General features: G+C 35.4%; 2 protein-coding genes across 3 annotated transcripts; one reads left to right on the forward strand and one right to left on the reverse strand.

The window, feature by feature from the left end:
• The first annotated feature begins 4,354 nt into the window (after nt 1–4,354).
• KAN (Homeodomain-like superfamily protein) lies at nt 4,355–12,568 on the forward strand. Of its 2 annotated transcripts, none has more exons than XM_086241446.1 (6): nt 4,355–5,551; nt 5,741–5,817; nt 6,451–6,496; nt 6,884–7,073; nt 11,262–11,358; nt 12,036–12,568. In XM_086241446.1, the coding sequence occupies exons 1-6, from the start codon at nt 4,771–4,773 to the stop codon at nt 12,147–12,149; spliced, it is 1,305 nt and encodes a 434-aa protein (XP_086097572.1). In that variant the 5' UTR covers nt 4,355–4,770; the 3' UTR covers nt 12,150–12,568. The 2 variants fall into 2 exon arrangements, with proteins under 2 accessions (XP_086097572.1, XP_086097573.1); XM_086241447.1 differs by having other exon boundaries at nt 11,265–11,358.
• Nucleotides 12,569–13,655: 1,087 nt separating this feature from the next.
• LOC147286382 (voltage-dependent L-type calcium channel subunit) lies at nt 13,656–19,853 on the reverse strand. The gene is made up of 3 exons (XM_086241149.1): nt 19,455–19,853; nt 14,884–15,121; nt 13,656–14,207 (listed from the first exon to the last, which is right to left on the reverse strand). Exons 1-3 carry the CDS (start codon nt 19,755–19,757, stop codon nt 14,053–14,055), a joined length of 696 nt encoding a protein of 231 aa, XP_086097275.1. The 5' UTR covers nt 19,758–19,853; the 3' UTR covers nt 13,656–14,052.
• Nucleotides 19,854–19,894: the final 41 nt, after the last annotated feature.

Consider the following 19,894-nt stretch of genomic DNA (forward strand, 5'->3'; position numbering starts at 1 on the left):
TAAGGACAAATTATCAAGATTTTATGAATTCTTGTTATGGTGATCATGTTCAGTGAACTAAAAGATAACACCCATGATATTCTCCTATTTTCTTTGCACCGATAATTTAAGACCAATTATCCTAGATGTTAAGCAGAGATAAATCATGCTGGTTTTATCAGATTTATATTGTCCATATATCAATCATATGACCAGAAAAGTCTTAGGATATAAGTGCTAAAAGATACAAGTCTCATGTTCCTAACTTCTTTAGGACATTGTTCCCTCAACTTAAAACCATGCAACTCTTTTATGCATATACACATATGTATAGTTACATTAATTAGGGATATGGAGGATGTGACATAAAAAGACAAGTTTGCCCTTCATTGATAGAATATATATATATATATATATATATATACAAAATAAATCAAATGTGCTATACCTAAAGATAGGCTTAGGGCATATATGTAACAATAATGTCATAAAAAAGTTAGGAACAAGAGACTTATATCCCTTAGTACTTAATCCTAAAATGTTCCTGATCGTAGGATTGATATTTGGGTAATATCAAATTCGGTAAGACCAACATGATCTATCTCTGCTTAATGTCTAGGATAATATATCGGTCTCAGATTACCGGTGTAGAGACACTAGGAGAAGATTGTGGGTGTTATCTAAAGGTTCACTAAACATGACAATAGTATGAATACCTGTAATGAAGTATTTCTCCCCTGTCAACAGGGATTCATAAAGTCGCTATAATATAACTAGTCTCTAGACTTGAGACATCAAAGTTGTCATGTGCTTTCGGTCGCTATGCTTTGATTGTATCATAAAGCTATGCTCCTACAGTCTAGTTAGCGGTACAAATTGGGTATAGTCACTGGCATATGGGGGTAGGTGCATGTGCAATAAAGGATTTGTCACTTCTGGTAATAGGAGAGATGTTCTCAAAGGTAACAAAGTTTAGCTAGATTCAATAATCTCTAGCCATAGTGAGTGATGAAGAATTGAGCTTCCTTGATCCATTGGAATTTTCACATAAGGAATGTGCATGCAAAGAATAATAATAAGTGTTGACTTACAAACTTCCATACCACTATTATGATTCGTAATATAGGATGACAGAGAAACTGTATTATATTGTAATAGAGGTTGAAAGGGTTTTTTTTTTTTTTTTTTTTTTTTTTTTTTTTTTTTTCCACTTTTGGTTAATCCGGGTAGCCATGATATATTGCTAGGCGTCACTCTTGGCTTGTGAAGATCCAACGGCAAAATGATAATTTTGCCTAGGCTAGGTTTTAGTTAGAAATATGCTCTCGCCCCATTGCTGGATTTAGTTAGAATTTAAGAGGTCACACGCCAATAGGTGCGAGATAGTTAGAAATCGAGTATCGACATGATTAATTGAGGGTCATAGTTCAATTAATTGAAACTATTTATAACTAAGAGTTAATTAAGTAGGATAGGCTGAAGCCCAAGCCCGCTTGGTGTGTTGGTTACACCATTCACTCTATACAAGAAATTATAAATCACTTGAGTCAGTGCAAGCTTCTCATTCTAAGTTCTATATTTTTTCTCTAGCCAAAACACCAGAGAGTTAAGCTATCACCTTCCTCCTCTTGTAAGTCTATCTCTCCATCTCCTCATAGCGTAGACTAATTAGAGGTCATACACTTGTATGGCTACAAGAACCAATCAACTCACTGGCAAAGCTTAGATCTGTTCATTAATCTACTTCGAGGTGCGCAAACAAGGTATGATTCGGCCATATTAAGTTTTTTTCATGTTTTGTATCATATATCAATTTAAAGAACGATCTTTTAAACTTTTTAAAATTTAATGGATTTATGTTATCAAATTCTAACACTTGGCTCGATTTTCTTTGTCAATTACGGATGATGTAGGTTGGGTGGAAGAACCCCTTGGCTGTCTTTTATCGTCATTGAGGATAGTGATTTTTTCGGCCATGACCCTTAATTTGAGTTCACTCATTTCCAACAACAAAAAAAAGTTCTTGGTTCTAAATTTTTTGTTCTATTCTTTTTGTTTTTGGTTAGTGATTTGGATCATCTTCACTATGTTAAACAACCATTCTGCCTCAAAAGTTTAACATATCAGAAAATCGGCCAATAACAACTCATGGATCAACCAATTTTGGGGTCAACTGCATAAAATTTGATGGATCGAAATCCTCTGCTTGTTTTTACTTGACTTTTAATTATAGTTGTGTATTTATTATTCATGAGTTGGGAACAAATGGTGTGAATAGAGTTACAAAAATCATTGGATTTATATTATATGGTTATAATTAAAAGAGGAAATAAAAACAATACAAATAGAAAATTCAAAATTAAATTTGACAAGAGAAAAATTACCAGAGTTTTAAAAATTCTTATTACAACATAGTTCGAAAAAACTTACAACTTATTATTTAATAAGAAATTTGATAAATTACCAGCAAGATAGAGAGACTTATCAAAAATTACTCAGCAAAAAGAATTAAAAGAATAATAGAATTGCAGAAATTTAATTTTAAGCTAGCTTGGTGCCTATTGGACCTGAATTTGTTGCTTTTACTTTTATTCTAGCCATTATTGTCGATGTTATGGTTGTCGTTTTGATACGAACCCCAAGGTCTGGAGACAATGAAATATGCATATCATCACTTACTTCCCGCATTTATCCAAACAAAATTCATTAGAATACATTTCTCTTGCGTACTTGTTGGAAAAAGACCATCCCTTACTACGACGCAGTAACAACACACAACTGCAAATTTTTAGAATTTTATTTTGGAGGGTAATGTGGTAGGAAAGGTGTTCCTAGACAGTGATGGAACCACAACATTTACTATACCCATTTCAGCAATTAATGCACCATCCAAACACCACCTATGGATGAGTGTTTCGTTGGTAAGAATAGGGTGGAGAGGGTGGTACACTAAATAGAATACCATCATCAATATTTTAAATACAGGTACTGCTAGTCTGCTACATTCATAAAAATTTGAACATATAAGGTGATTAATTCATTTTTAATAAATAGATACCAAATAAGATACAGATAAATATACTGATACATTATTTGGAAAATAAATTTGTTGATTATAGTATTATTAAATTGTTTAAACATTCTCAATAATCATTTCATTTAATAGATGACACATAGTCTCTCTTTTTCGGAGTAAGTGAATTTAAAATTCATGGAAGCTAGTTAGTTAAAAAAAAAAAAAAATTGCTTAAACAATCAATTGGATGGGCAGTACTACTACACGCATCAAATTTTGTTCACAAAATGTTCCATTTGAAAATTTTATTTTATTTTGGATTTTATTTATTTCTAATAAGTAAGATATATGTATACAGAAATGCACATTTTTTGATAATTATAGTATTATTGTAACTTGACAATGGAAGGGGTTGATTCCCTATAATATACTCAAGGATTCCATATATAATTTAAGATTAGCTTGATTAATTTATAAGTTAGCATTGGGTTTTGAAAACCCTAGGTAGCATATATATATAGAGTGAGGAGTCAATGAGGATGGTGGACTTGGCCACAGTCATGTGGAGAAAGACATAATAAAACCCAGGATGCCAGACAAGGTTGTTGAGTGATTAGAAGGGAATATTTGGGAGGATGTAAGGGGAATTAGAAGTAACTAATAACGTGGGATTAGGGTTTGCGATGTGTACATATGGAAGCAAACAAAAACCCCTTTGTGGGTCTCTCTCTCTCTCTCTCTCTCTCACTCTCACTCAGGTCAATGGCTCTATCCTATTAAATATTATATATATTATTATACACAAAATTTCAGATTCTCACGAGAATTTGAAAAACCTAGAGATAGAATTGAAAACCCATTAATCTATAATTTACTGGAAAGAAGATAAATATATTGAATATAAGAGAGAGAGAGAGAGAGAGAGAGAGAGAGAGAGAGAGAGAGAGAGAGAGAGAGAGAGAGAGAGAGAGAGAGAGAGAGAGAGAGAGAGAGAGAGAGAGGAGCGAAGAGCGTGGGGGAAAAGGAATCACACATGAGGGTGTCTTTCTCTCTCTAACATTTTTTATCCCGTCGTCTCCGGGGAAGGGAAATCCAAAGTGACCATAATTTTTGGTGCATTTGATGGGTTTTGACCACAGAGAGAGAGAGAGAGAGAGAGAGAGAGAATTGATGTGAGAGAGATAGAGAAAGACCTTGTGCTGTTCTTCTTCTAGTGTCATTTTCCAACATATACTCTCGAGGATAACCACACCCAAATCTCTCTCTCTCTCTCTCTCTCTCTCTCTCTCTCTTCTTTTGCTTTCGATGACTTTTCTCTCTTTCTCTCTCTCTCTCTCTGTGTTTCTTTCTCTCGTGAGCATGTCTGTTTGTTCCAGAAGATATTGCTGTCTTTCTTTGCTTTATTAGCAGCTCCCTTTTAAGTTCTTGGCCAGTTTGGTCTTCAAACCTACACACACACTCACACTCACACACAAACACACAAGCTAGCTGTGTTCTTTAACTTCATAGCTTTCTACATATTCTTTGGAAAAAGAACCAAATCTCTCTCCCCCTACCTCTCAAATATCTTCAACCTCAACAAAAAAAAAAAAAAAACCCACTTGCTACTATCAATATATATATATATATATATAGCTTCACTTTTTTCCCCTTTTATTTTTGAAACTTTCTTCATTCACAAGTTGGATTGAGCCAGAAAAGAAAGAAAGAGAGAGAGAGCCCCACTATTTGGTAAAGTAGAAGAGGAGAAGCAGGAAGTGAAGATAGAGAAGAAAATGCCCTTGGAAGGGACTTTCATTGAACCCTCTTCAACAACAAGTCAATCTGTACTTCCTGATCTCTCTCTTCACATTAGCCCTCCCCTTCCCAACACCACTTGCTCTTCATCAATTTCCACCACCACCACCACTTGTACTAACCATACCCCCTTGACTACAACTAGTGATTATCATCATCATCAACATCATCCCCAACTCCAAGCTTCACATACCACTGACCTCTCTCTTGGGCCACCACACAACCCATATCAGCAACACCAGCAACAAAGTTTTCATCTTTACCGTTCTAACAATCACTTTAGTCACATAAACCATGTGGCTTCGCTACTCGATCTCTCATCCGACGGTTTGAGGCCCATCAAAGGTATTCCCGTCTATCAAAACCGTTCATTTCCCTTCTGCCAAAGGCCAGCTAATTCCTACCCTTCTCACTCAGCCACGCCGCCTTATTTCGGAGGCGGCTTGGATCCCATGTCCATCCTAAACCCCGGGCCGGATGTTGGGTCCTCCCCGCCGGCCTATCGCGTAGCATCAACGACAAGGTTCAACGGGCTCTCCATCGATGCTTTTAAATCGAACCAATTGCACCACCACCACCACCACCCCAATCAGTACGGAATTGGAGTTGGACCCTCTGAGGTTTCTCATGCTATGATGAGATCGAGATTTTTGCCCAAGCTGCCGACAAAGCGGAGCATGAGAGCGCCGAGAATGCGATGGACAAGCACCCTCCATGCCCGATTTGTTCATGCCGTTGAGCTTCTCGGTGGCCATGAAAGTAAATTAACCAAATACTTTTTATTCTTAATTTTGCAAATTATTTAATTATTATACCCTTTCTCTTTGATTATTAATTCCCCTTTTTTTTGTTTCTTCTTGATTTCTATCTATTATCCTTTCCTTTATTAGATTATATATATATATATATATATATTTGCTTGTTTAATGGTTTTGAGGTTGGATTCAGGAGCTACTCCAAAGTCAGTTCTTGAGCTCATGGATGTCAAAGATCTCACTCTAGCTCATGTCAAGAGCCATTTACAGGTAGGTGTGTGTAATAGCAGCTATAGTTAGTACTAGAGCACTACAAATTAACACACACAACACACACACACCATATCTCTCTCTCTCTCTCTCTCTCTCTCTCTCTCTCTCTCTCATGTGTCATGTGGGGCGGTGTGTTGCTCTATTACACGGGGCACAGTTACCAATGGAGAGTACTGTGAATGAACGAATTAAAGAGTAGGGTGCTATGAGTCTGAAAACTTATGCTGGACTACACAGACGTACTGCTTATTATGTGTTTTCAATTCAGACACAAATTCAATTAAAAAGAAAAGAAAAGATCCAAAGTAAAAGTAAAATGCATGATAACAGACAAAAGTAGTCATCATTTCCCAATAATAAAGCTAATTATTCATTACTTCCCTTATCCATCATCAACCTCGTGATTAATGTTCCGCCTCGTAATTAATGATCAAACCATGACATTATAATTTATGTATATATCCCAGAACACAAGCCCACGGAGAGAGTCAGAGTGAGATCTGAATTAATGGGAATTTATTCATTTTTTATATTTTTATATATATTTTTGTACTGTTAGACTTGAATATTTTGCAGTTTTAGTTTTGAATATATTTGTTTGTTCGTTGAAATAATGTCATGACTTTGCAGATGTATCGAACTGTTAAGACCACTGACAAGCCTGCAGCTTCTTCAGGTAATTCGTATTGCTCAGCCTTTAGCTAGCTTCTTTTTCTTTTTCTTCTTTTTAATTTTTTTTTAAATTTTTTCAATTTCTTAATTTTTAGCAGCGCCTTAACTTTTTCTTACTGATCATTCTGATCACATTGTTTTTTTCCCCATCTTAAATTTTCACCGCACACAGTTGGAAATTCCTCAGTTTCCAGTTTTAATTTATATAGAGGCATGACTACACAACACATAGACAATTAATATGTGTAAGCTCCTATGAATGCATACATATTAATGTATGTACCATACATAGCTACATACATATACATATACCATATTATATGAATTATGCACATGCAGCTTAAATATTATTAGACATTGAATTGGGGTAATTTGATGCTGTTTAAATTAGGACAATCAGATGGATCTGGTGAGGATGATGTCATCTCTCCTATTGGCAGCGCCACTGATCATCATCATCATGGACTACACAGTCAATTTTCTGATCAGCAACGAGGACCATCTGATCGTGATCGGTCGACCACGGTGCAACCAGCTGACGTGGACTACCCTTCCAACACCCTTTGGAGTAACTCTTCAAGGTATACATATATATATATATATATAATTTATCTCTACATTCATCTCTCTCTCTCTCATACATATATATATATATATATGCCAATAAGAATGACTGAACGTACTTTTGAATACACACTGATGAGGAGGGACTTAATATGCGTACTGCTGGTTTCTTTTTGCTTTTGCATGGTACCTTATAAGCTTAGGAGTGCAAAACCACGTCCACCATTTTCAAAGAATAAAAAGAATAAAAGGCCGGGTTCCCCTTCCCACCAGCTTTTGCTTTATAAGTTTCTACTTGCATGGTTTTCCTCTATCTTTTTCCGTCTTTTCTTCTGCACCATATTTTCTTTCTTTACATCCATCATTAACATAAATATTTTATTCAACTCAATTAAAGCCAGAAACAAATACAATTAGATTTGTTTTCTTTGTACATTTGATGGGTTTTAAAGAAAAGTAACAAACACAATCAGAATCGTGAATTAGGATCATATATATCTAAGATAAAGCAACCACAGCTAGCTAAGTACACTTTTTCTTTTTCTTTAGAACTGAATACTGATGATGTTTTGGGTATTAATTCTTTATTGTTACTAACTAATTATAATTTTAAACTCGGGTGGTTCTTATTCTCTCCACAAGGACATTACATATATCACCAAAAAGATCATTCCCTTGCTCATCCACTTTTTCAAAGTTGGAATAACAATATATATATTTATTATTTTATATATCGTACTCGACCTTGATTTATATATAGCATCCCTGTCAAATTAATGACATTTAGCTTCTCTAGCTTTGATCTTTTATTTAAAAACAAAAAATAGAACAAACAAACTTATGGGCATAACACCTGCCCTCTTTTTCTAGCTATTTGCTTTTATTATTTTAATTCTTAATTTCAATAAAGGATGAACTTTCAGTGGACAAAAAAACTCTAGAGGCTGTCCTTGGAGTGCTCATAAGATCAGTGTAGACTGTGTAGTTCAGCACATATTTTAATTAGAAGGGTCAAAATGTGCTTACTATATATACATGATATATTTCCATCTAGGCACTGTGATTTACTTGCCTTATATTCACATCGTTATAGTTTCTAAATACCCACTGATTTCCTCAAAACATATTGGATTATAGGTCCTTGATCCATATTTAAGTATATATAGTTCCGCCTTATGTAGTTTTTTGAGCTAGATTTTGTAAAAGTTAATTAGAATATTCAAAACAAATTGACAATAAGTGGAAAGATCTAAGTCATTTTAATACCCACATGAGAAACTAGACGATGTAGCACCATAAATTAGGAGACTCCGGCCGGATAGAATAGGGAATATCAAATCCACCAATTAAACCAAATGCCCGTCACTCTCAAATGTCTATTATTTGGGGGAAATTAAGGCAATCTGTTTGGGATTTTCACTCTCAAATGTCAATTATCCAGATAGGAACCTTCTTGGATAATTGAATCTCTACTTAGGGATAAACATCACGAAGAAGAGAAGGAATCTATCACATGTGATGAAGACCAACAAAAGGTGGAGTATGTACGTAAGACGAGTAATGGTCTTAAACACATTTGCATGACACAGTTCTTAATGCCAGTTTGGTATTGCTGTGAAGTAGAGTAACCCACACCTTCTTATTTTGACTCTCCAAAAACAGCTTCTTTTAATCATAATTTTGAAAATAAGCACCTCTAAAATTTATAACAAATCACCTAATTAACCCATCAAAATTTAATTTTAAAGCATATTTTTCTACTAACCCTCGATCCCAAAATAGCCCTTAACCATGCACATGCATTATTGTGCTTAATTGTACAAAGCTTAGGAAAAAAATTTGTTACTTAATTATAATTGTAACACTACAATGTGATGTTATTAATCAACGTGCTATAATATGGCTGGATGCCGAGCTTATAGGTTTAGAGTATAATATTAATAAATATACACGTGTACATTATTATATAAGTGGATTAATTAGTAACATCATGTGGCAGTGTTAATGTCCCACCCAAAAATTACTCCAAGCTTAAGCCTAACATAAGAGAGGCATAGGCACAACAGACCTAGTGTGGACCTGTGCCCCTCTCAACCCCTTTCAATTGTTTTTTGTTTTTCTAAAAAATATATTGTTTTAATGAAAATTACAAAATTAGTCTCCAACTTTCATTCTTCCAATCTTCCTTTTCTCTCGAGTATCGATCACTCTCTTTTTGTTTATTGTTAACTCACTGACTTTGAGTCTAAATTTTGTAGTATATAGACAATAATCTGAATTTTTTATGTAAATAGATTGACAATTAGTCGAATTTCTTTGTTGTTGTATTTTTGGTGAATTTTTAATTAGCTGCAAATATAGTTCAATACATTTTTTAGTATGTATATTGATTTTATATTTCACCAAAATCATTTTTTATACAGTTTAATAATCTAATAATCATTCATTGCAGAATATAAACCAACCCAGTAATTAATTACTACTTATCTACTTATTTTTTTTAGTTCTAATAAAAGATATATATTAAACTCTTGACGCATATATCCTTCTCTGAATTCATTTTCTCATCCTCTCTCACCACTAGCTAGAGCTTTGCACCTATCTCCTACTTTCATCACAAGTCGCTTGTTCACTAGGATCTTGGAGACAAAATTACAAAAGCTAATAATGGAGAGAAATTGTACCATGCATCAAGTATTTCGAAATTATCTATATATATACCCCTATAAGGTTAATTAATATATATAGGACATTAGTGGATATATAGACACATGGACCAGATTGAAGGCCTCCAAATGTTTAGAGCCATAAATTTTGTATATTATAGGTTCAAATAATATGAAAAAATTTTAAAGCTCAAATCATGTGAATGTACATGATGAGGTCTCGAGCTCAATTTTTATGGTTCATCTCGAGCCCCCAAAATCTTAGAGATAACACCGATCCACACATCAACCACACAAATCTCCCAACATTTTGGTAGAAAATGAAAAGGTCGCCATATATTCGGGCCTAGCTGGGACCTTTAGAGTAGCAATTGAGAATATATATATATATATATAAGAATGCTCTAAAACTAAATGATTAGTAAGTTAATACAAAGCTAATCACCTTGTTAGGCCCACCGCACAATGTAATCTCAAAATCCAAACCGTCTAATTTTTAGCACTACTTCAAAGATCATCATTGTAAAAAATTTTCAAAATCGGAAGTCATTTAGTCATTTGATTATAACAACAAGTATTTATATGCTTTTATCGAAAATATTGATCGTCAATTTATTTGATTTCAATTAGATGACTAAATGATTTCCGATTTAGTTAATTTTTTGCAATGATGATCTTTAAAGTATGACCTAAATAATTGATGGTTCGGATTATGAGATTAGTTATGTGATGGTCCCAAAAGCATGATTAGTTTTGTATTAACTTGCTAATCAGTTAGTTTTAGAGCACTATATATATATATATATATATATAGGCTTTCTTTCATTTCTTGAACTCACTCGATTTAGTTTCAGGAAAGAGGTGAGCGAGAGAAAAATTACCAAAGAAACGGTATTGAAAGTAATATATATATATATTCACAGCAATGCTACCCAAGCCTTTCCTGGTCTTGATCATCACCAAACACCACTATCATTTTGGAGGTCTCATTATGTTTTTCTCCTCGTAAACATATAGAAGAACATGTTCTTCTGGATCCCCATTTTTTAATCAATAAATCATAGAAATTTTAGGTTTTAACACCATAAATTTGAAAGTTAAAACCTAAAAATTAAGTTGTAAAAGGGCATATTTTTCTCTTTCTTATGGAGTTACATGTTTAGAAAAGCAAGACGCATGGTTCAAACAGTGTCCACAAGATGCCAGAAAAGTTTGGCAAGATAAGCATATGAAGTTTATATATAATGCATTTTTGTTGTACATATATATATATATATATATATATATAGATGTAGCTGTGAATATGAAGTTTATATATAATGTGAATCTACTGTTTGTTCAACAAGCTAGCTAGACAGATTTAATTATAAACTATAGGAATTTCTTACAGGTTTGCTGTTTGAGAGCAGTATAAAATTTGAATCATATTCATATGCAGTTTGTTATATATATATATATATATATGTTGATGCCTTCTTTAACTTTTGATTAGGATTTCGAACTAAAACTGTTTAATTCTCTCTATGAAATGAATTTTAGTAGTAGAGAGGCGTTTCCACATACTAATTCTCATGACATGGACCGAAAAACACCAGTGTCCTCCCAATTACAGAAAACATCTGGGCACCAAATTCAGGTACTAATTAAATCATTATTTGTTTTCAATTGCATATTCATATTCATTTGATGTACTCATGCACGCATGCATGCATGCATGTACATAATTAATTAAAATTCCATTATACCTAAGACCAGCATGAGGCAGACTATTAAAATGGAACCCTATGATATTCACAAAAACAAAAACAAAAATTTGGGATTTACTATAAAAAAATAATTATGATTTTGAAGGATTAATTTTTTTCCTCTTCTTAACAAATGAAGGATTTTAATTTGTTTTTCTTTTTGTTCTTGAATGGCAGTTTTTTTCATACAAGATTATTGGGTATTGGGTGATGAGTAATGAGTAATGGGTTAGGTCCAAAAGTTGGACTATTTTTGGTACATAAAAATTGGACTAAAAAATTGACTTAGTTTGGAGAACTTAATTTATTTGGGATTAAAAACGTTTTTTTTTGTCTCTGAATAATATCCTTTTATTTTTTTGTTGCAAAGAACTAAAAATATACAGTTATACTTGAGTTTGGAACTTTTTGTATTGGTTGAGAAATTAGGCTTCCAAGTGATTGTCCTGTCCCACTCGGCTACGCTCAAGATTAGCATGCATACGTTGAGCACATGCACCTCATTGAATTTAATTAATTAAATTAGCCATGCATTCTGGCAAATGGTGACCAAATTTGTTAATTACAGGAATGTGATTCAACACAAGTGAAGAGCTACTTGGGATCTAATTTTGATAGCAGAAACCCAAGCCTGGAGTTCACATTAGGCAGACCGGACTGGCATGGCAAAGCACATGACTGATTCAATTTCCATCTCTTCATTATTTATTTACTCTCTTGGAATGTTAGTGTTACAAGTACACAAGGGTGTTGGTGAGCAAGTCATAGGTCATGTTAATGCAAATTGAGTTTTTTTTTTTTTTGATAAGGATGCAAGTTGAGTCATTTGAGTGGATACAATTTCTTTTAGGGTGTTGTTATGAGTGGCTATACCTGCAGTTAATTTTATTAGGTCGTTAACTGGGAGAACGGGGAAGAGAAGAAGAAATTAGATGTAAACTGGGAATTTTCTGGGTGGGAAGAATCATTGTATGTTGGACTGGAAAATCATGATTTTGTGTTTGATACAGGAGAGTGTACAACATCATACTTGTGTAAAAGTTGGCAGTGGGTTTTCTTCAGAAATGGACAAAGCTTGTATTTCATCATAGTTTGACTCTCTCATTGTTGCTGCCCAAATTCTTGTATTCCAATCAAAAGAGAATCATTTGCTGATCCATTTGGTGCTAAGCTGGTGGTTATGTCTAAAACAACGTCCTTTTGAGATGCTTTAGGTTAAAGGTTTAGTGTTTAGGACTTATATATATTGAGAAGATAAGTAAACATTAGTCTAAAACAACCCAAGTACGAGATTAACACAAAAAAGATCAGCAGAAAATCCATACTCATCTCAAGTGGGATGTGCTACTAAATGTCAAGAACTATACTAAAAGGTATGGCATTTTCGTTCTTTCCAAGATTTTGTTAATCCATGACATTTTTGCCGACCACTACCTTCAGGACGCACCATGGGGATCCATATCATAGCAAAGATGAAGACCTAAACAGATTACTTAGAGATGGTTGTGCAGAGAATTGTTTGAACTGCGAGACTTGAATTTGGCTTATGCAAAACTTCCAAGTGAACATTATGGGAAACAAAAACAATTCCCCTCAGCTGCAGAGTCACTGACAGAAGAACATTTTGCATCAAACTCGATCATAGTGATCTAAAGAATGGATTTGAGTTCTATATATTCTGCAGTTCCTCTCCAGCCAAACATGATGCTTACCATCTGGCGAAGCTTTGGATATGATCAACCATTTATGTTCATCATCCCCATAACCATGTTGCTTTTGGATATTACACAACGAAACTCAAGCCTCTACCATGTATAACTAGCATGAAAAACGAGGCTAAAGCCTCAGTGTTTTGGGAGTGACTCAAGTCAGAGACGGAAATGGCTCAGATTAGAATTTGAAACACTCAAATTCTTCAGCACTCAATGCCAGACTAACCCATCAAAACTCATACCTAGCTAATGCCCTTCATTTCTCATCTGTCCTAGAACAGATGTCGTGTAGAGACAAATTGCACAACAAATTGCACAACACTCCGAGGTGCACCTAATAAAACTGGTATCCAAGTAAAAGAAACCCAATGATTATAAATCTGAATTGAAACCCAATGCTCCTGAGGCAGCCTGATCATACATGCACCCAATAAAACCAAAAATATACAGCATTAAACTAGAAACAACCAATGAAATTCAATACAAAAGCCTGATCATAACTCCTTGAGGAAGTGGGAATGCGTTTAATATATACAGCATATGCCTTTGTGCTGTGCTATTTAACATCTGCAGTGAACTTGGGGTGAATAGAGATGCAACACAAATTCATACAAAAGAGGCCACTATATAGTTGTTGCATAAAGACAAGAAAATAGACAAACTTAGATAACCTATACAATACCATGCAATCATGTAGGAAGGCCTACCTGGCCTATTCTTGCCTAATAGCACTCTGAACAAAAGTGTCTCAAACCATAGATAAGCAACACCATCTAGAAACAACATTCTCATAGATCTCAAGAATGTTCTGCAAAGCAAGAACATGCACAAGGTATATGCTTCCACATATAGACCCTTTATTTATGTTACCCTTCAATCTGAAACCTTGTTTATTGCTTGATGATGGTGCGTGTGCCTATCATAAGAGTAAGCTGAAAGTGCTGAACTAGTCGCGCTGAAGGAGTGCTTAGCAAGGCCCAGACTTTTTTTTGTTGCTAGCCAGAGAGTCCAAAAGAATCCAATCCAACCTAGTTAGAAAACAAAGAAATGTGGTAAGAACCTTGGTTTGATGGGAAGTGGCATCAGATTCGACTCAAAATATAGATCCAATAAAACCCAGCAATGAACTGCATTATACAAGCCCTGAATATACTTGACCACAAAGCCAGGGAAATTGGTACAAAGTGAAGGCAAACAGTGCAGCATACAGAGAATCAAGTGGCCAAAGGAAACTAAGGTCAGTAGCCTCAGTCTTTCTCAAGTAGATAGACTAAAAGTTGTCTCCTGATGCAAATGTAATTGAAGCATATATTTGATCAGATTGGCAAGGTTCGACACGGGGCACACAAACATTTCCAAGGTAAAAAGAAATAAGAAAGACAATGACTGGGACCTCAATAATCTCATTCATGGAGACCGATAGGACCCCTGAAGCGCCTTACACAGTAACCTTGATTCCACTTCACTTAGTTTTGAATGGAAATTGTTTTTCTTTTTTAGGTTTCTAATTTACTTAATTTCTAATTTAAGTTCACTTAGTACGTATGATCATTTTAAGGAGTTAAGAGTTTAGAAATCAACCATTATTACATTGGTAAATGCTATACTTATAGAAAAATTTCAGAAAATAAAGTTATTCTTAGATAACTACTGGTCACAGAAAAATAAATAGAATTAGGACAAGTAATGGTCACAGTGCTCTACCTGTAGCTACCACAACAGCTACAATCGCAGAAATTGTTGTCGTGGAAAGAACAAAAACAGCTACAGATAATGCTCCAATGTATATAGCTGCTACACAAGCAAAGAAAAGGGCCAAGAATCCTCCTGCAGCTGCCAAAGACAACAGAAGAGAGATAATGATGGCATTGACAGTTGCTGCCAGGAAGAAAAGCATGAAGACAAGCAATCCTGTCAAAGCAACAAGAGTAATCGTGCCAACCTGCAGCAAAAGATTCAGTTGTTAACTGAAGTGTCTATATGGAATGATCTATGTCAATATCAAAGGATATCAATAGTCTAATTGAAAAGTTAGATTGGTTAGAATCAAACTAATTAAAAAATCCAAGAACAATAGGGCACATTGAAAAAGAGTGCATTTTCTTTTGTGATTACTTATTATTCATGTAAGCATATTAAAAATAACAATATCAAGAATATTTATTAACACAGAATCATGCGTATATAAAAAAAATTTCTTGGATCCATAATATAGAAAATTGCCCAAAAAGTAGACATTAATGCAAGAAATGGCCTTCTCAACACTTACCCAAATGACTAGAAAGTAATAGAAGACAGTTTCTGATGAATGAAAGAGATTTCTCATTCACAAACATAGCTGCTCGGTAACCTACAAATATAGCAGAGCTGCAAAGGAGCTAACTCCCAGCTCAACTAACAAACAACGCACTGTTTACAACAGTAAAAACACCACACAACTAATACAATTGAGCTATGATCAAGTGTAACAACTGCGCTGGGAACTCTGTTGTCTATCATACCCCCTCAAACCGATGGAAGGGGAACCTAATGTCAGCTTGTCCCTTAAAAGAAGAAAAGCAGAAGCCAAAGCTTTAATAAACATATGTGTATATATATATATATATAAGCAAGTTGATCCTGACCAGACACATATTTAACTAAGGAGATCCTACAGGTAACACTTTCCCCTGCAATGTGACAGTCTATTTTAAATTTTTAATCTGCTTTGTCCTAGCATGGAACATAGGATTAGATGACATTGAAATAGCTGAAATATCATCACCAAAACCTGGTAGCAAGAGCAAGATAGATGTGCAGATCACAAAGAAGTTGCCCGACCCAGGTTAACTCAGCAGCAGTGTTTGCTAATGCCCGATGCTCTGCTTTGTGGATGATCTAGAATCATTAGGTTGCTTCTTAGCTCCCCAACAGACGGGACTAGATCCAAGAAAAACAAGAAATCCTGTGGTAGTTCTTCTGTCAATAGGATACCCGAGCCCAGGCAGCACCTGCATAGGCATCTAATGTAAAGGAACCTGAACCATAGTGAAGGCCATGGGAAATTATACCCTTTAGATAATGAAATATGCATTTTACTGTGCTCAAGAATTCTTTTGCAGCTACCAATGTCAATGTCTCTTTGCTATCGCTCTTTTACAGGTGCTACTTATTTGAATAATCGAATGCCATCTCGCAATCTGTGCAGTCAGTCTCTTACTCCACCTAATATGCTCATCTTAGGATCTTTGGTTGTGCTTGTTACCCCTATCTAAAATCTTACAATCAAAACAAGTTGCAACCTGAGTTGCAACATACAATCATAACAAGTTGAAACCTACCAGGAACCTAAGGCAACTCAATGTGTGCTATTGGGATATAAAGCAGATTATAAGGGCTTTTTGTTCCATAACATTGTTACATCTAAAACCAATATTTCTAGACATGCTATATTTAATGAGTCAGTTCTTACATTCTCTCAAGAGTCAAAAGCAACATTCTTCTTCCATTGTTGGGTCCTCCTTCCCCAATTTGCTCTTCCTTCATCAGTGCCTCCTTCTCTCTTCCATCATTCAATTCCTGCTTTTCCACCTTCTACCCATCCTATTCAATCAGATTCAAAATCCAATTCTACAGCATCTTCTTCCAATTCTTCTTCTTCATCTACTTGACCTTCTGTTTCTTTTAATTCTTCAAATTATTCAGCACCTTATAATGTATTAACTGCACTGCCTATGGAAGATTTACTACCTGTTTTATCTTTAGCATTTCTGTGGCTGTTAAATCCCCATGAATGGAGGGCTGCAAGGGCAGAGGAATACACATTAACAATGTAACAAGGAACTTGGTCTTTGGTTCCTCTTCCACCCATTAACAATGTAATAAATTGTAAATGGGTTTAAAGAGTTAAGTATAGCCTGTATGGGTGCGCATGTTCCTGGTTACAAGGCCAGACTTGTGGCCAAAGGATATCACCAAAAAGCTGGCATTGACCATCAATAGACTGAATGGGTGCAGAACCCCAGACATCACCATGCACCAACTAAAATTGTGTAACAGATATAGTTTTTGAAGCTAAAAAAGGAAGTCTGGGCATTTTACCAGAGATGCAGTATGTACAAAGAGAAATAGAGTGACTAGAACCTTTATTACAAATAAGAAGTCTAGAAAGACTTGAACTAGATTTGAAGGATGGCCAAGCCAATCATGCCAGACTTGTGATTTATTCTTTGCTTGAAAAGAGCAGTAGTAGAAGATGTAAGCTTTAAAGTGGAATATGGGGAAGCTGGATGGGATACAATCTATTCTTACTCTGGCCTATGTATAAGGCATTCCCCAACATTTCCTGAATATAAAAGGTACAAGCATCCAAAATAGAAGCAGAAATTGTTATCAAGACAAAACTGATGAACAGATAAAAGGTTTGAAGCAATGGCAGGAACTTTAAGCATGCTATTTAGAGCAAAAAAATTAGATGAAGTTGATAGAAGACCTTGACCAATATGAGTAATGAACGTGTTGGCCACTTCTATTCCAGTCAACTAAGGAGATGGCATTTTTTCCTGATAGTCAAGTCCATACCATGAAAAAAAAAAAAAATGTAGTACAAAGTATGCCAGTGTGATTGCAAATCTGACAAGGCAGGGAGGAAAGCTGTGAGTGGTCTCAGATTGATTTCCAAATTGGGTAGTTGAATGAGAAACTTTTGCTTGTGTCCCATTGTTGAATTGACCCTTCATTCGATTAGAATTAGAGCCACCAAAATTTTGATTTGGCTGAAATCTGCCACCAAAATTATGAAACATCCTTTGACCTCCTCCCATCATGTAATTAAATCTACAGTTGGAATTAAACCTCTCAGAGTTGCGCTGATTAGCATCGCCAACCACAACAAAACATGCAACCATAGCTGTTGGGCAAAAGAAGTGTGGGAGACAGCCATTGTATTTTCCTCAGCAAATAACAAAACATGTAATTCTTCCATTGACAGAGTTTTGGAGGTTATACAAGCATTGTATTCAGAAGGCAGTCCATTCAATTAAGAAAGCACCAAGTTTATCCCTCAATTCCTTAATACGATGAATATAGCCATCAATGTTATCACATCCTTTTTTAATTCTCTGCAAGTTTGTCTTTAATTGAACAATATTTGGTCGAATTATAGAAGGGAATCTGTGTTCTAATGTAGTCCATACCTCTCTTGGAGGAGGTGCAGCCAACAATGTGAAAAGGGCCAGTGGTGATAGTCATATTGATCAAGGTCATCAATGATTGATCATCGCCAGCTTTCATACCTTGGATTCACATTAGTAGACAAGTCTCGCTCTTCGTCCAAAAGAAAATTCTTAGGGAACGAAATTGATCCACCCACCAAGGAGATGGTGGAATCAAATCACATTGAAATGAGCTTGCAAATGATTGGAAGAGAGATTGGTGTTTGAGTGGGCATTGAAGAGGAAGCCATATTGTGAGAAAACTAGGAGAAGAGTCAGATTAACACAATTATACAATTGAGCTATCATCAGGTCCTACAACTGTGCTGTGTACTCTGTTGTCTATCAACGAAATGGAGGAACTTGGTCCCTCAGTTACCTACTTTCTTTTGGGAAAATAGTAGTCTAAATGTGTATTGGAAGATCAAAATAATTATGGTGCTGAACATCATACATAAAGATAAAAAAAATAAAACTAACCGAACTAAAACAATTGAGCTATGATCAAGTGTCACAACTTTACTGTGGACTTTGTCGTACATCAAGGGTTTAGGGTGTACACCCCAAACCCTAAACCATTAACCCTAAACCCCTAAACCCTACAAAGTCATACATCAAGTAATTGTTTAGGATGTACTAGTGTTTATGATACAATACCACGTATAGAACATATGCAGGGAACAAACAGAATCGAATCGAGATCTAATATCTGATCCTCTTTCAAAAAAAAAATGAAAAAATAAAAAGACCTAGATTTAATAGAATTATTGGGTCAATGTATATAAAACACTATAACATAAATTCATCTGAATGACTCAATTTAATAAAAATTGACAGAAAACAAATTAAAGAAATCACCAAAATGAACATCAAGATCCATAAACCATAAAAGCACATAATCCAACCAAATGTTATTTCCAGAACTAAAATTTTTGCAGTAACATTTCCCAAAAACAAAATTCCTATTTTCTATTCAAAGAAAGATAGGAGAAAGTTGGATCGACTTTCCTAAATTGCAATGTACAAGTAGTCAAGGCACGAGGTACAAGTAGTCAAAGCAAAGGAGTTACGAAATGCACTCACAGAGATCACGAGGAGTGCTCGGAGAGGACTGCCCCTACGAGTCCAAGTAAGAAGGTTCCGCCCAGTGTTTCTAGAAGCTTCCTGAAATAGCGGACCATTCTTGGCAAGAGAGGTCTTGATCCGGTGCAACAGCGGAGCACGAGCGGTGCTGCTAGTGCTTTCCGGGAAGAAAATCGCGGCAATCAGACGGTGGGCAACACCGTAGAGAGTCTCCTCCCGGTGGGGCCCTTTGGTGTAGGTGTCGCCGTTGTCTGCGGTAACGTCCACGTCGACTCCGCCGTTGGTTCCGTACGGCTCCGCCATTGGTCGTTTTGGGTAATTGCGACTTAACGGACTAACGGGTGAATGCGGGAGAAGGGTAAAGTAAAGTAGTGTGGTTTTGGTAGTTGGAAATTTATGCTTAGGTAGTGGACTTGATAAAATGACCAGGTTTTTCTTTT

This window comes from Dryas octopetala, chromosome 4, assembly GCF_963921425.1.
Source record: "Dryas octopetala chromosome 4, drDryOcto1.1, whole genome shotgun sequence".
NCBI classification, from domain to species: Eukaryota; Viridiplantae; Streptophyta; class Magnoliopsida; order Rosales; family Rosaceae; genus Dryas; species Dryas octopetala.

Excerpts from the sequence above, each read along its gene's own strand:
- LOC147286382 (XM_086241149.1), bottom strand. The coding sequence starts at position 19,757 with ATGGCGGAGCCGTACGGAACCAACGGCGGAGTCGACGTGGACGTTACC. Across the intron at positions 15,122-19,454 it reads GAGCACTCCTCGTGATCTCT|GTTGGCACGATTACTCTTGT; the intron begins GTGAGTGCATTT and ends CTTTTGCTGCAG. Across the intron at positions 14,208-14,883 it reads AGCTGTTGTGGTAGCTACAG|GTTGGATTGGATTCTTTTGG; the intron begins GTAGAGCACTGT and ends TTTTCTAACTAG.
- KAN (XM_086241446.1), top strand. The coding sequence starts at position 4,771 with ATGCCCTTGGAAGGGACTTTCATTGAACCCTCTTCAACAACAAGTCAA. Across the intron at positions 5,818-6,450 it reads ATGTCAAGAGCCATTTACAG|ATGTATCGAACTGTTAAGAC; the intron begins GTAGGTGTGTGT and ends ATGACTTTGCAG. Across the intron at positions 7,074-11,261 it reads CTTTGGAGTAACTCTTCAAG|TAGTAGAGAGGCGTTTCCAC; the intron begins GTATACATATAT and ends AATGAATTTTAG.